The sequence below is a fragment of the Chiloscyllium plagiosum genome, chromosome 2, assembly GCF_004010195.1.
Source record: "Chiloscyllium plagiosum isolate BGI_BamShark_2017 chromosome 2, ASM401019v2, whole genome shotgun sequence".
In the NCBI taxonomy this organism is placed as follows: Eukaryota; Metazoa; Chordata; class Chondrichthyes; order Orectolobiformes; family Hemiscylliidae; genus Chiloscyllium; species Chiloscyllium plagiosum.
In genome coordinates this window covers 33,513,038-33,527,152 of record NC_057711.1, presented here as the reverse complement: position 1 = coordinate 33,527,152, position 14,115 = coordinate 33,513,038, and the positions used below count along the sequence as shown (strand labels likewise).

At 39.2% G+C, this 14,115-nt stretch overlaps 1 protein-coding gene across 1 annotated transcript in view; it reads left to right on the top strand.

The window, feature by feature from the left end:
- The window catches only part of iqgap2 (IQ motif containing GTPase activating protein 2), a 351,441-nt gene that overhangs the window by 213,495 nt on the left and 123,831 nt on the right, over window positions 1–14,115 (top strand). Inside the window, exons 14-18 of the mRNA XM_043702704.1 lie at window positions 2,801–2,925; window positions 5,611–5,774; window positions 8,006–8,096; window positions 10,536–10,703; window positions 13,544–13,686. Coding sequence (XP_043558639.1) covers window positions 2,801–2,925; window positions 5,611–5,774; window positions 8,006–8,096; window positions 10,536–10,703; window positions 13,544–13,686 — 691 coding nt within the window. The remainder of the gene's footprint in view (window positions 1–2,800; window positions 2,926–5,610; window positions 5,775–8,005; window positions 8,097–10,535; window positions 10,704–13,543; window positions 13,687–14,115) is intronic.

Here is a 14,115-nt window from a genome sequence, read left to right as displayed (position 1 = left end):
AGTGCCATGCCTCTAGGAATTCCTTGGCTGTTCTCTGTTTGGCTTGTCCTATAATAGTAGTGTTGTCCCAGTCGAACTCATGTTGCTTGTCATCTGAGTGTGTGGCTACTAAGGATAGCTGGTCGTGTCGTTTCGTGGCTAGTTGGTGTTCATGGATGCGGATCGTTAGCTATCTTCCTGTTTGTCCTATGTAGTGTTTTGTGCAGTCCTTGCATGGGATTTTGTACACTACGTTGGTTTTGCTCATGCTGGGTATCGGGTCCTTCATCCTGGTGAGTTGTTGTCTGAGAGTGGCTGTTGGTTTGTGTGCTGTTATGAGTCCTAGTGGTCGTAGTAGTCTGACCGGCCACTGCAGCGGACAGCTGGAACTGACAACCGGAAGCGGCAGATACAAATCACTATAAATGCCGGAGGAAACATCACAGAAGCGCTTCACAGGAGGCTCCCAAGCACTGAGGATGTCACCTAGACAGGGGACGAAACATCTGCAACACAAATTCCCAGCTCGGCGAACAGAACCACAACAACGAGCACCCGAGCTACAAATCTTCTCTCAAACTTTGAAGTATTAATTTTAACTGGTTTTAAACTTGTGCTATCTTTCCACAGTGGAATATTGAAAGTGATTGTAATCTCTTCATGCAAAGCTTTTCTTGCATCTTTTCTGATCTCTGTACAGCTACATAATATTGTGAATGTACAATTCTGCCAGTTCCTTATTTTTCATTTTTCTTGTGGTTATTGAGGGAGAGCTATTTAAAGCTATGAGCTAATAAATGACTGATTTCATGTGCAGAGCAGTACATGCTGCTAGTTCCTGAAAGATTCACCCTAACAAGCTAGTTATGTACTATAGGTACCTTGTTTCTGACCTTAGAATATGCCTCACTACCAGTTAACACAAGATTAACTCAAGGCACTCAAATTTCAACTCCAGCTTCTTCCCTATTGCATATCACTATTTTCTCTGACTTTACCTATTGTTATAATGATAAAAAAATCAACCTTTAAGATTTCATTCAAAAAAATTCAGTCTTCCATATTAGAACATTGTGTGAACATTGAAAGGACTGGACACTGCAGCTTGCTAGGCACACTCCATGTCTGTGTACTCCTGCCTGAAATGTCAAATATCCAAATTAGCTCAAATGAACATGGATGTAACTCTAAATGAAAACCGAAAGAACTGCAGATGCTGTAAATCAGAAACAAAAACAGAAGCTGCTGAAAAAAACTCAGATCTGACAGCATCTGTGAAGAGAAATCAGAGTTAATTTCTCAGGTCCGGTGACCCCACCTCAACACAAAGTTCTGCTATCATCGTCTTCAGCCAATCACAGCCTGCCTCCACCTGTCTCCTGCTTGTTTACTGGTGCAAAATTAAAATTGTCCCATACTCATTCTTATTTTCTAAGGTACTTTTATTCGGTAAACTCTGAAAACTAAATGCAGACTATTACTTCAAATCTATCCATGACAACAAAACAGGATACACAAGTTCAGTCGGTGAAAAGCAAATTTAGTAATGGTGTGAGAAGCTTCTTCAGTGAGCACTAGGTAAATGGACTTTGTGACAGGAGGACTTCTAGAGGCAAAAAGATTTGCACTCAGTTTATGGCTGTGATAAGAACTGAAGGCTGTTTCTGGCTGAGTGGACAGTTTGACTTTTTTAATCTGTATGGAATTATGTTTCTAAATTTGTTTTGTATTAAAAGTAAGGCAGATAAATTGTTTTTGTTCCCTCTAGAATCTAGAAAAATTCTAAAATGAGCTACATGATTTATCTTTTTCCTGTGTTGTAAAGGGTATATTTTCTTGGACTTTGGCCATTGCATGGGTATCTCTGTATCCTCCCTTAAAAACCCGTGTGCAATTTTTCACATATAGTAGTTGGTTTTGGCTTATAGTCATAGAGATGTACAGCATGGAAAACAGACCCTTCGGTCTAACTTGTCCATGCTGACCAAATATCCCAATCCACTCTAATCCCACCAGCCAGCACCTGGCCCATATCCCTCCAAACCCTTCCTATTCATATACCCATCCAAATGTCTTTTAAATGTTGCAATTGTACCAGCCTCCACCACTTCCTCTGGCAGCTCATTTCATACACGTACCATCCTCTGAGTGGAAAACGTTGCCCCTTAGGTCTCTTTTATATCATTCCCCTGTCACCCTAAATCTATGCCCTCTAGTTCTGGACTTCCCCACCCCTATTTATCCTATCCATGCCCCTCATAATTTTATAAACCTCTATAAGGTGACCCCTCAGCCTCCCTTCAAGGAAAACAGCACCAACCTGTTCAGCCTCTTCCAATAGCTCAAATCCTTCAACCCGAGCATCATCCTTGTAAATCTTTTCTGAACCCTTTTCAAGTTTCACAACAGCTTTCCGATAGGAAGGAGACCAGAATTGCCGCAATATTCCAACAGTGGCCAAAACAATGTCCTGTACAGCCGCAACATATCCTCCCAACCCCTGTACTCTGTGCTTTGACCAATAAAGGAAAGCATACCAAATGCCACCTGGACTATCCTATCTACCTGCGACTCCACTTTCAAGGAACTATGAACCTGCACTCCAAAGTCTTTTTGTTCAGCAGCATTCCCTAGGACCTTACCGTTAAGTGTATAAGTCTTGCTAAGATTTGCTTTCACAAAATGCAGCACCTCATATTTATCTAAATTAAACTTGGGCCTTCAGGCTTAGACTTTAAATATGTGACAATTGATATGTGAAATAAGTTCCCGAGTGGTCTTGCTCTTGAACTGTTCAGATTCCAAGTTCTTTTTCTCTCAGGTATGCGGATAAGCTGGTACAAATGAAGAGGCAAGCTGCAGACGAAGGACAGCAGTATTTAAGCTGGAATGACATTCAAAGCTGTATTGAAGAAATCAATTTGCAAGTCCAGGAAGAAAATGAAAGTGAGTTGTATCTTCCAAAGCTGGGATTACCTTTTTGCTGATGTGTTGAATTGGATCAATCTATTTTACCTTTTTAAAATGTCTCCATTGTGCAGTGGGACTGATATTATGGACTGACTCGTAAGTTACTGTGGGTCTCCTGTCCAGAAGATGACGGGAACAGCAGAGCGAGTTGTAACTTAGTTATTCACGTGCTGCATGCATTGTAGTTTAAACTAAAGGAACCCACATGACACAGAATTGCACCAAAGTAAATTGTGATATTGTGTTTTTTTATTAAACTGAAAAATGTCACATTCTATTTAATCTTTTTCCAGGAAATCAAAGGGATGAATTTGAAATCTGAGTTTAACTTTGAATACTAATTCACCACGGGAGCCTAAAATGTTTTGTTAGCATTAAGTAAAATTAATATTATTTCCTTTATCATCAGAAACTGGATTGTTGTAGAAAAGTCTGTTGTTTTGTACTTCAACTTTCATTAAAAAGTAATGGATGTCGAAAGTCATTATTGAAGAATTCCTTAATAGCATAAGCCTAAAGTGCAAAGCTTTTAGCTTGATCCCAATTCCACAGATGAATTAGTTACTAATTCTTAAAATTTCATTTGCCATCTTAGGGAAGGTAAGCACTAGTATTAAAATGGCTTATATAACTGAGATGGAAAGAAAAGGCTTGTAACATACTATAGATCTTTGAACCTTGAAAAGAGAATATGCAGTTTAACTTTTCCAGCCATCATCCTTGTACTTGATTTTTATTTTCCATGAAGTAACACGTAATAAAATCTTCACTAAAGGATTAGTTGTTACATTCTCATTGCAAGGTTATCGAGTCTGAATTTGTACATTGGTGACCAGGTGAAAAGGTGTGGACCTGCTAATACCTGCTAAATCTCCTTGGTTGGCTACAACAAATGTTTATGAAAATTTTTGAACAAGGTTGCGTCCCTCTCTGATTATAATATGTCATAAAGGAGCCCAAGTTTCTTTAACTTAAGGAAAATAGCAAATTTATTACCTCTTAAACCAGGTAATCTACTAAAAATGTGACATTGAGCATAAGGCCTTTGCATCGCACACAGAAACGCACTAACTTCAAGGTGAATACCGTCCAGTGCAAAGGAAGATGAAACAGTGTGTGGTTAAGAGCTCTCTGGTTGTCTTTGAGGTGCAAGGATTGTTTTTTAAGCTGAGACCAATATTTATCTGATTTCTTGGATGCAGTCAGAGCAAATGTTGCAGTTATTGAAAAGATCTAGGTCAGCAGCTGATTTATTCTCAGGGCTGATAACCCTCTGCCAAACTGGACACCATTTTAAAAGAGTGAGCAAGTCCTTATTCCATAGTGTATTGTGATTTCCAGGACCAATGCTTCTGGATCTGTGTCTTTGTAACAAAAACCACTGGTTTATAATCATGGCATTATGCAGGAGGTGGCTTTAGTCACTGGCCCTCAATGCGAGCAATACATGGTTACAAGTTCCAATAGTCAGAGCCCTCCATGAATCTTTGATTGGTAGGGAGTTTTTTAAAAAAAAAATCTTTAAATTATGTTTTAGAATTTAGGTATTGCCAGAACAAAGACTTTAGTCAAGCAGTTTCACTACCAGAACCATTTGGAGAAATAAACTATGCATTCCAAATGGTGATTGTTGATGTCCAGGTAATGACCACTTGGCTAGTTTTTTCAGGATGTATTCTCAGCCATGTTATTTAGAAATCCCTTTGCAGATTCCTCTGGGCTTGGCTACTTTCACATCTCAGGACTTTGTTCATCTTAACATGTCCCAGCTCATTTTCAATTGTACTTCAATCAAATCAAAATCTAAAGGCTTCAAGTTAGTTTGTTGAAATTTCAGAGCTTGATGATCCATTTTTATGTCAAGATAATATATGCCAGCCTGAATACATTTGTTAATGATTGGCATCAGCATATATTCTCTTGATTCTAAATAATTTGTGTCAAAACCTATATTGGAAGGGGGTTTACAAATTTTAAGTTTATATTTTTCATTGTACCCTTTAAATCTATTATTCTCTGCATGATGTGTAATTTTTCCACCTTATTGTCAGTGTGCTTTTGAAGATTATTCTCTTCAAAAGTTACAAATTTTATCTCCTCTTTCAACTTTAGAGACTTTGACTTTTAGCACCATGGTTCCACGGCTGTTGCTGCTGTGCACATTCCCCCTCGCTTGGTCCTTTAAACCTGCATAAGGTTTTTGGTGGTCCAGTTGAACAGAATGTGGGGAGTCACTGCTAAGTACTCACCCTTGTTTGTGCAATCTGTGCCCATTTTTTAGTACATGTGATTAGGAAGAGGACTACTTAGCTCCTTATTTCTATGTCTTAGGACTTCAAGATTATATTACAATGCTGTTTTACCACACTGGTTGAAATTGGCTAACTGGGAAGTAAATCTTTCGAGCTTCTAGCTCTGTGGTTTAGCATACTAACTTCATTAACTGTTATATTTATAGTTTTACATTTTTGTTGTAAATTGAGGTTAAATTTATTCCAAAGACCCAGAAATACTATAATTTACAATAGATAATTTAGTGTTCAGTAGAATTAGTGGTGCTTGAACTTTTCAGTATTGAAACACATCACAATATAATTTAGCAATTTATTACCATTACTTAGTTGTTGTAAGACTGTATTTCTCTTGGTTTTACTATTACAGAGATCATTGCAGCTGGCCTTATCAATGAGATAGTAGATAAAGAAGATCCTAATAAAACACTGGAAGCATTACTGATGCCAACTGCTAAATTACAGGGCGTGAAGTCCTCAATAGCATCCCATTATCAAGATGTTCTATGGCACACTAAGCAACAGAAGTGCAAGGTGAGCCTTTATAAAATGGCTGCTTATTTTGTTCATGTTTACTTGTCTATAAAATCTTTCTATTGTAAATTCAATAAATGGAATAGAAAAAATACTTTGGAGGTCAGTGCAGTCATCTTCAGTCCTAAACTTTACATGAAAAAGTGCTGATTGTGTTTTAAGACCATAGAAAATGCCTTGTTTGGTGGTAGGAATTTTCCAATGCTTCCAAGAATTCATTTTATGAACTCTCTTTTATTCCGTCTTATGCTATCACAACAGAGAGAGTCTGTTAGCTCAGTTAGTTGGTTTGCGATGCAGAGTGAACCCAACAGAGCGGGTTCAATTCCCACGCCAGCTGAGATTACCATAAAGCATTCTCCTTCTCAGTCTCTCCCCTTGTCATAGGTGTGGTGGCCCTCAGGTTAAACAACCGCTGTAATGAGAGAAGAGCCCTATAGTTTGAGACATGGGCCAAGTGCAGGCAGATGGGACGGCCTTAGTTAAGACTTATGATCGGCATGGACTGGTTGGACCGAAGGGTCTGTTTCTGCGCTGTATCACTCTGTGACTTTAATTAGAATTCTACCAAGGGGAAAAACTTCAGTTACATGGACAGACTGAAGAAACTGGGAATATTTTCAATAGATCAGAGAAGGTTATTGATTGAGTGAAAAAGAATAAGCTGCTTCCACGAGCAGAATGATCAGTAGCAAGAAAACGCAGCCTTAATCTGATTGACAAAAGAATGGCAAATAACATGGAGCAGCGCTCAAAGTTTGATTTCAAATAAATCTGTTGGACTATAACCTGATGTCATGTGATTTCTGACTGGGAATGGGTAGGGGAGTGAGACTGATTAAATAGCTCTTTGATAGAGTCATCACAGACATGATAGACCAAATGACAACTTTCTATTCTATACCTTTCTGTGGTTTCTTTTTATTAATAGAAATCACTATTTGTGAAAACAACCAGATTATCTTTTTGTGTAGACAATAAATAATATCAGCATTAATGATTTGCATCTTGAACCTAGACCTGGGGTAGACTAAATGGGCAGAATGGTTGCCAAGTATAGTGAACAAATGATTCTGCAAATAAAGATGATGTTTCCTTTAGGATTCAAACTCATCTTCCATATGTAAAAACATACTGACCCAGAAATTGCTGCATTAAGAATGGCAAAGCTGGGGAGCTCTGCTTGCCATTTTTACTAAGACACCCACAACTCTCCTCCCTCATTAAACCTGTAAATCAGAATGTGTTGTCCGAGATATCCTGCTCCTCCAGAACTTGTGCTGCTGCCTTCTTCAGAGATGAAATTGTCATAGAAATCATTGTTAAAGTGCGTACTTAAAGAAAATATCCACTATTATCAGGGTCAAGACCAATGGAAAATTACTCCTTCTTGTTACTTCTCTGGCTTGATAAAATCATTTTAAAACTGTGGAGGCTTCATTTCTTAGCACTGAATTTTTGTTGGGCTTTGCACAGTCATTAAGTAGTGTTATTTATTTAAATACCAGCAGAGGTCATAATACAACCAGTAGAACTCTCCCATGTGCTTTGTAATCTCATTATATAAGAGTGAGCTCTCTCATTGCCATCACTGTTTCCCTGTTTTCATTTCATGAATTGCACTTTTCACTGCTTTAAATCTGAAGAAGTTTGGCAAGATGTGACAGCTTGATGGAGTTGATGGCACTGTTGCCTTTGAGTCAGATGCTGTGTGTACCAAGATATGCTGTTATTTCTCCGACTCCCACCCGAAAACAACTCGCCTAGATTTTCATATGTACTTTGGGTTGATGCAGTGGTACTACTTGCAGTGGATGGTCTGTATCACTCACTATTAGTCATTATGAAAATCCTGAATTGCAGACCATTTACAATTTAGATTTATAGAGCTTCCATATGGCATTTCCACACAGAAGCATAGAATTTTACAGTACAGAAGGAGGTGATTCAACCCATCATATCTGTACTGGCTCCTGAAAGAGCTACCCAACTAGTCATAATCTCCAGCCCTATCTCTATCGCTCTCTAAATTCAAATTTTGAAGTCTCTGATGGAATCTGCCTCCACCACTATCGTTGTTTCATTTTCCCAGTTAATTATTCATAAAATCTCTGCAGGTTGAGATGACTGGTTTTTTACTGTGAATTTTGTTCATTTTTCTAGTTTAATGTGTTGATTTGGTTATATTTGAAGGTAAGATTCTGATCTTTATCTGCATATTTAAATTAAAGGTGACTCAGGATGATTCAGCTGTGTTGTGGTTGGATGAGATACAGGAAGCGATCATTTCTGCAAATAAGAATACTGATGATGCTCATTGCTGTAAGTAAAAGATAATGGTGCATTTAAATTAAGCATAATCTAATTTTTCTAAAAAAATCATATATAACCTACAGCAACAATAAACTGGTCTGACAAGGTAACTGCAGTTTTTGATCTGTCGCCAGAAGACTGATGTCCAAATTAAATCTATGTATTTTGTAAGGTGTCTTTTTTTTAGTAGGGGTTTGTTAGATTCCTGGGAAGTAGAGCAAAGAACTTATCTATAGAAAATATAAATAAACTAGAATTTGTGGGCGGCACGGTGGCACAGTGGTTAGCACTGTGCCAGAGACCCGAGTTCAATTCCCGCCTCAGGCGACTGACTGTGTGGAGTTTGTACGTTCTCCCCATGTCTGCGTGGGTTTCCTCCGGATGCTCCGGTTTCCTCCCACAGTCCAAAGATGTGCAGGTCAGGTGAATTGGCCATGCTAAATTGCCCGTAGTGTTAGGTAAGGGGTAAATGTAGGGGTATGGGTGGGTTGTGCTTCGGCAGGTCGGTGTGGACTTGTTGGGCCGAAGGGCCTGTTTCCACACTGTAAGTAATCTAATCTAATTAGTTCCTTTTTCACGCAAGAAAGTGGTATCTTTGACAGAGCATTGCACAAGTAGAACATTGTCATGTTGTTAAGGTATAATTAATTATACATAATTATAGTTAATGGAAAATCTGGTTAAAGTTGCAAAATCAGACATTAAGCTGGCATTGCATGATTGCTTTCATGTACCGATGTACTGACCGAACCAAGAGGGAAAATTCCAAAGAAGACACTGGAATGTGCCACTTCCTTATTTTGAACATAAGGACTTCAAGCATATGATTTCATAGCATGCTTTGGCAGCATGTTGATGAGCTGCTGTGCACTTTGCTACTTAATGTAGTTTATGGGTTGTGTGTATTTACATAGCTTACTTAACAACACTCTTGACTCCAGTAGACTCTCGGGTGCTTGGATAGGCACCAATCCCACTAATGCAGCCAACAAGAACTGAAATACACCTGTGTACTCCCCAATCACCTGATGAAGGAGCAGTGCTCCGAAAGCTAGTGCTTCTAATTAAACCTATTGGACTATAACCTGGTGTTGTGTGATTTTTAACTTTGAAATACACCTGAGTGACCCAAAAGATTGGGACATGGAGTTATGGTAAAGGTTAAATTATTAACGGTTTATCTTAATATTGCATTGAAGAAATTTGACATTCCACAAACATAGTTTTCTCTTGATCAATAAGGCTGCATAGGAGTATTCAGGACTTAGTCAATCATGTTAAAACTCAGTTACGTCTCATTCAACAAAGTATAATGTTTTCAGGGATTTTGCAGCAAGTAAAATAGCGTAAAATGGCAAGTTCTACTTGAAATCACTATGGTGCATTCTGTGGGGGGTAGTATAGAATGAGTGGAAGGTTTTGGATTTCAGTGTTAAGTGACAGCCTCTTTACTACCTCACTTGGGGGATGTGGACATTGATGGAAGGCCAGCATTAATTACCCATCCCCACCAGCCCTTAAGGTGGTGGTGCTGTCTTGAACTGCTGCAGTCCATGTGCTGTAGGTAGACCACAATGTCATAGGGAGGGAGTGGATGCTTGTGGATGTGATACCCATCCAGATGACTGCTTTATCCTGGATGATGTCATGTTTTTTTGAGTATTGGTGCAGCTGGCAATTGGAGAGTATTCCACCACACTCGTGATGTGCACTTCGTAGATGGTGGACAGGGTTTGGAGAGTTAGGAGTGAGTTACTCGCCGCATTATTCATAGAATCCCTACAGTGTGGAAACTAGCCCGACGGCCCAACGAGTCCACACCGACTCTCCAAATAGTGACCCAGCCAGGCCCATTCCCTTACTCTATTATTCTACATTTACCCCTAACTAATGCACCTAATCTACATATCCCTTAACACTCTGGGCATTTTAGCATAGCCAATTCACCTAACCTGCACATCTTTGGACTGTGGGAGGAAACTGAAGACACTGGGAGAATGTCTTGTGAAATTTGTACTGTCACCTGAGGCTGGAATTGAACCTGGGTCCCTGGCATTGTGAGGCAGCAGTGCTAACCACTGAGCCACCGTGCCACCCTCGTCTCTATTCCTAGTCTCTGACTTGCTCTTGTAGCCACTGTTTGTAGTAATTCCAGTTGAATTTCTAGTCAATGGTAATCCCCAGGATGTTGTTCGTGGGGTCTTCAGTGGTGGTGTAATACAGTTGAATATCAAATGGGTGGCGATTAGATCATCTCTTATTAGTGATGATCATTGCCTGGCATTTGTGTGGTGTGACTGCAGGATCCAGGAATTGTTGTGAATGCCATTCATTTATCTGTCATTAATACCTCAAAATTTAGCTAATAAAATGAAAGAAATACTTGCATTTTTATTTTGAGATGTAAGCATATCTAATGCATTCGTATGACCTTTATTTCTCTTTAAGTGGCTGTTGCAATTTCTGAAGTTAACTCAGCAATTGAGAAGGGTGATCCACAGCTGACATTGACTACAATACAGTCTTCCAACATAACCACGAGAGGGCTTATACCAGAATGTGCGGATAGCTATCAGACTGAACTCTCTGAAGAAAAAAGAAAAAAGACTGGAGATGGTATGAAACACGAGGGATAAGCAATTTTCTTTAGCATTAGCAACAGCTTGGGGCAGACTAGCAGATAAATTAACCAGTCAGCACAGAATGTTAAAAGGTATCTTGGTCTTTTTCAGTAATGCATCAATCTTTAGTTCTGTCACAGACATTAGACTGGAAGTTGCACAACTGTGTCCATTTTCCCTGTGTCTATATGTTTGGTTTTCATCAAGTTTGGCTCTTGCATAATAAGTGGTAGATAAGATGGTGTTCTTCATTGACGTTCCAGAACATGTGAAGCCTCAAACCCAAGTTTAAACAGTCAGCCTCACTGGTAGAATATATATATTTATTACCAGTCTAGAAAAAGAATGTAATACAATGCAGTTATGGTTATGAATGCAGCTCTATAATTTTGGTACAGACCTGGTGGTCCATTCTCACTGTCTTCTCTGCACTGACAACAGTGAAACCAGTACATTGGCTGCAATAGATTTTCCAGAAAATGAAGAGTCAACACAACATTTCACAGCAATGAATCTGCATACTGTAAATCGAAGTTTGTGAGAAGATTTGCAGCTCGGATGCTCGTTGTTGTGGTTCTGTTCGCCGAGCTGGGAATTTGTGTTGCAGACATTTCGTCCCCTGTCTAGGTGACATCCTCAGTGCTTGGGAGCCTCCTGTGAAGCGCTTCTGTGATGTTTCCTCCGGCATTTACAGGAGGCTCCCAAGCACTGAGGATGTCACCTAGACAGGGGACGAAACGTCTGCAACACAAATTCCCAGCTCGGCGAACAGAACCACAGCATACAGTAAATGTTGCTGACTTTGCTTTTGTTTTGTTCTCATCATAAGTTGAAGCTGTCGCTGATTTACATACAAATGGTATTCTTGAATTTTTCAAAGTGGTGAACATTATTGTGTATAAATGTTTTTTGTTCAAGTTGGCGCAGTTGTGGCATCTTACTCTTAAGTGGCACAAATGATAAATGCCATTTGTCAGCCTGTTTAATCAGGTCTCCTAAATAAAAACAGGAAGAATGCCATAAATAAGAAACAAAAACAGAAGTTGCTGGGAAAGCTCAACAGAAATCAGTTAACATTCAGTTCTGAGGAAGGGTCACTGGACTCAAAATGTTAACCCTGATTTCTCTCCACAAATGCTGCCAGACCTGCTGAGTTTTTTCTAGCAATTTCTGTTTTTGTAGTCGGGGCTCCTTCCTGCCAAACAATATTGAATAGGTGAAAGTGAGGACTGCAGATCTTGGAGATTAGAGTCGAGAGTGTGATGCTGGAAAAGCACAGCAGGCCAGGCAGCATCTGTAGAGCAGGAAAATTGATGTTTCGGTCAAAAGGCCTTCATCGGGAAGTCCTTCAGCTGCTGTGCTTTTCCAGCACCACACACTCGATACAATGTCGAATGCTGTGTCAACAGCAAGTTTACTCCTACCTCACCCCTAAATATTAAACTCTTTCACCTATGTCTCAGTCAAAGTGACATTGAGGTCTGTAGATAAGTGATGCAATTTCAAAACTGAACAGTGCACAATTGTTCAGTTTTAGAAAGATCCAGTGGCACTGTCTCCACCACCACATGAGACAGATAATTCCAATGTGTATAACCATCTGAGAAAAAAAATCCCCTCGATCTCTTTCCTAAAAAGGTGACAGCTCACATTCAGACAAAAGACTCAAGCTTTGCACTCACCCATGAGAATAAATATCCTTTCCACATTGGCTTGTTGAGGTTTATTTAACGTTTTATAAATTTCAATTAAACCATCTCTCATTCTTCTAAATGCTGGTGAAAACAAGCCCAGCCTGCCAAGCATATCCTAATGAAACAAAGACCTATTCCAGGTATCCACCCAGTAAACTGAGCTGCTGCCATTGTATTGACATGTTTATTCAGTGCACTCAACTCCTGCATCATTTGACCTCTGCACTTTGACAGTAGAAATCTCTGGAGAAGATGGATTAGATAATCCAGTCAGTGCTTGTGACTGAAACATTGATAGAAGATCAGCCATCGTTCTTGCCCTTGCACAATAATGTCCAATACTGTTGAGAATGAGAATTTCTAACTTTGCCCAACTTTGTTTACCTAGTTCTCAACCACCAGTTACTGGTTGAGGTAGAAGCAGACAGCTTTCTGGTTGGTTGAAGGATCATTTTTCTGACCTGTCACTGCTCTTTTTGGTGTTTAGGCATTAGTGCATCAGTTCATAGCATGATAGCTCATTCTAAGGTATGCCTGATAAAGTTCTTGTGAATATATTCCATATTCTAGAGCGAGGTTTGTGAATGCAGCTGTTTGACATGAATTAGATTTGCATTACTAGGTATATTGGTGGCAAGAAAGTACATTTAAAACAAATGTGTCTTTGAATTAACCAAATTGAATGACTGGATAAATAAGATTTTGAAGCTCTAATTTTGAAGATGAAGTCCTAAAGCAATAGCATATAATCCTTGAGGAAAATCAGAAACCTGTTTTTGTTTCCATTTAAATCTCATGCTTTGCTTAATTCTTAAGACAGCAGTTTCTATCCTTTTTTTCAGAAGGCCATTAAATGAAGGATAGTATTTTTCAAATGGTTTTGCAGCAAGAAACTTCATTTAAGTAGTTAATTTATAAGTTGCATTGAATTATTACTTTGAATGGAATTCAGCGGATAAAAGGACTTCGAGCTGCAAGCAACTAATCTTCACAACGTGTCAGAGATTAGTGTGCATTATGCACTTCATTAGATTTGAGTTCAGATTTCTACAGTGTTACAGTTTCCAACCCCACCCCTGTTGTTAAAGTGAAGGTATGAATAGCAACGTTAAATCCTTTTTTCTTTGTATTATTGTTGTAGAACCAAATGGAAGTGTGTGGGTTATGCACAAGATAAAAGACAAATATGAATACTACTACAACCTGCAAACTACAGAGGGCACATGGGACAAACCAGAAAATTTTGTGCAGAACAATACTCAGCTGAATAGAGAAGAAATTCAGGTACTGTCAGTAACCTGTGAAAGTGGATACTTCATATAGTGTGTTGCATTTGCTTTAGTGTCTTGTCTCCTCGTCTGAATGTTTATGGGTAAGGTCACTGATTTGCATCCTTCATGAAAAGGCCCCAGTCCAATCTTTCAAGGACTGGTGTGGAACAAAAATAAAACTTTTATTAAATTACTTTCAGTTACCAATGCACCAAAAATATAAATGGACAGAATTCTCAAATGGGTTCTTTCAAATCCTGTTTTTGGATTAGTGGTGCTGGAAGAGCACAGCAGTTCAGGCAACATCCGAGCAGCAGCAAAATCGACGTTTCGGGCAAAAGCCCTTCATCAGGAATAAAGGCAGAGAGCCTGAAGCGGGGAGGGATAAGCTAGGGGAGGGTGGGGGGGGGGAGAAAGTAGCATAGAGTACAATAGGTGAGTG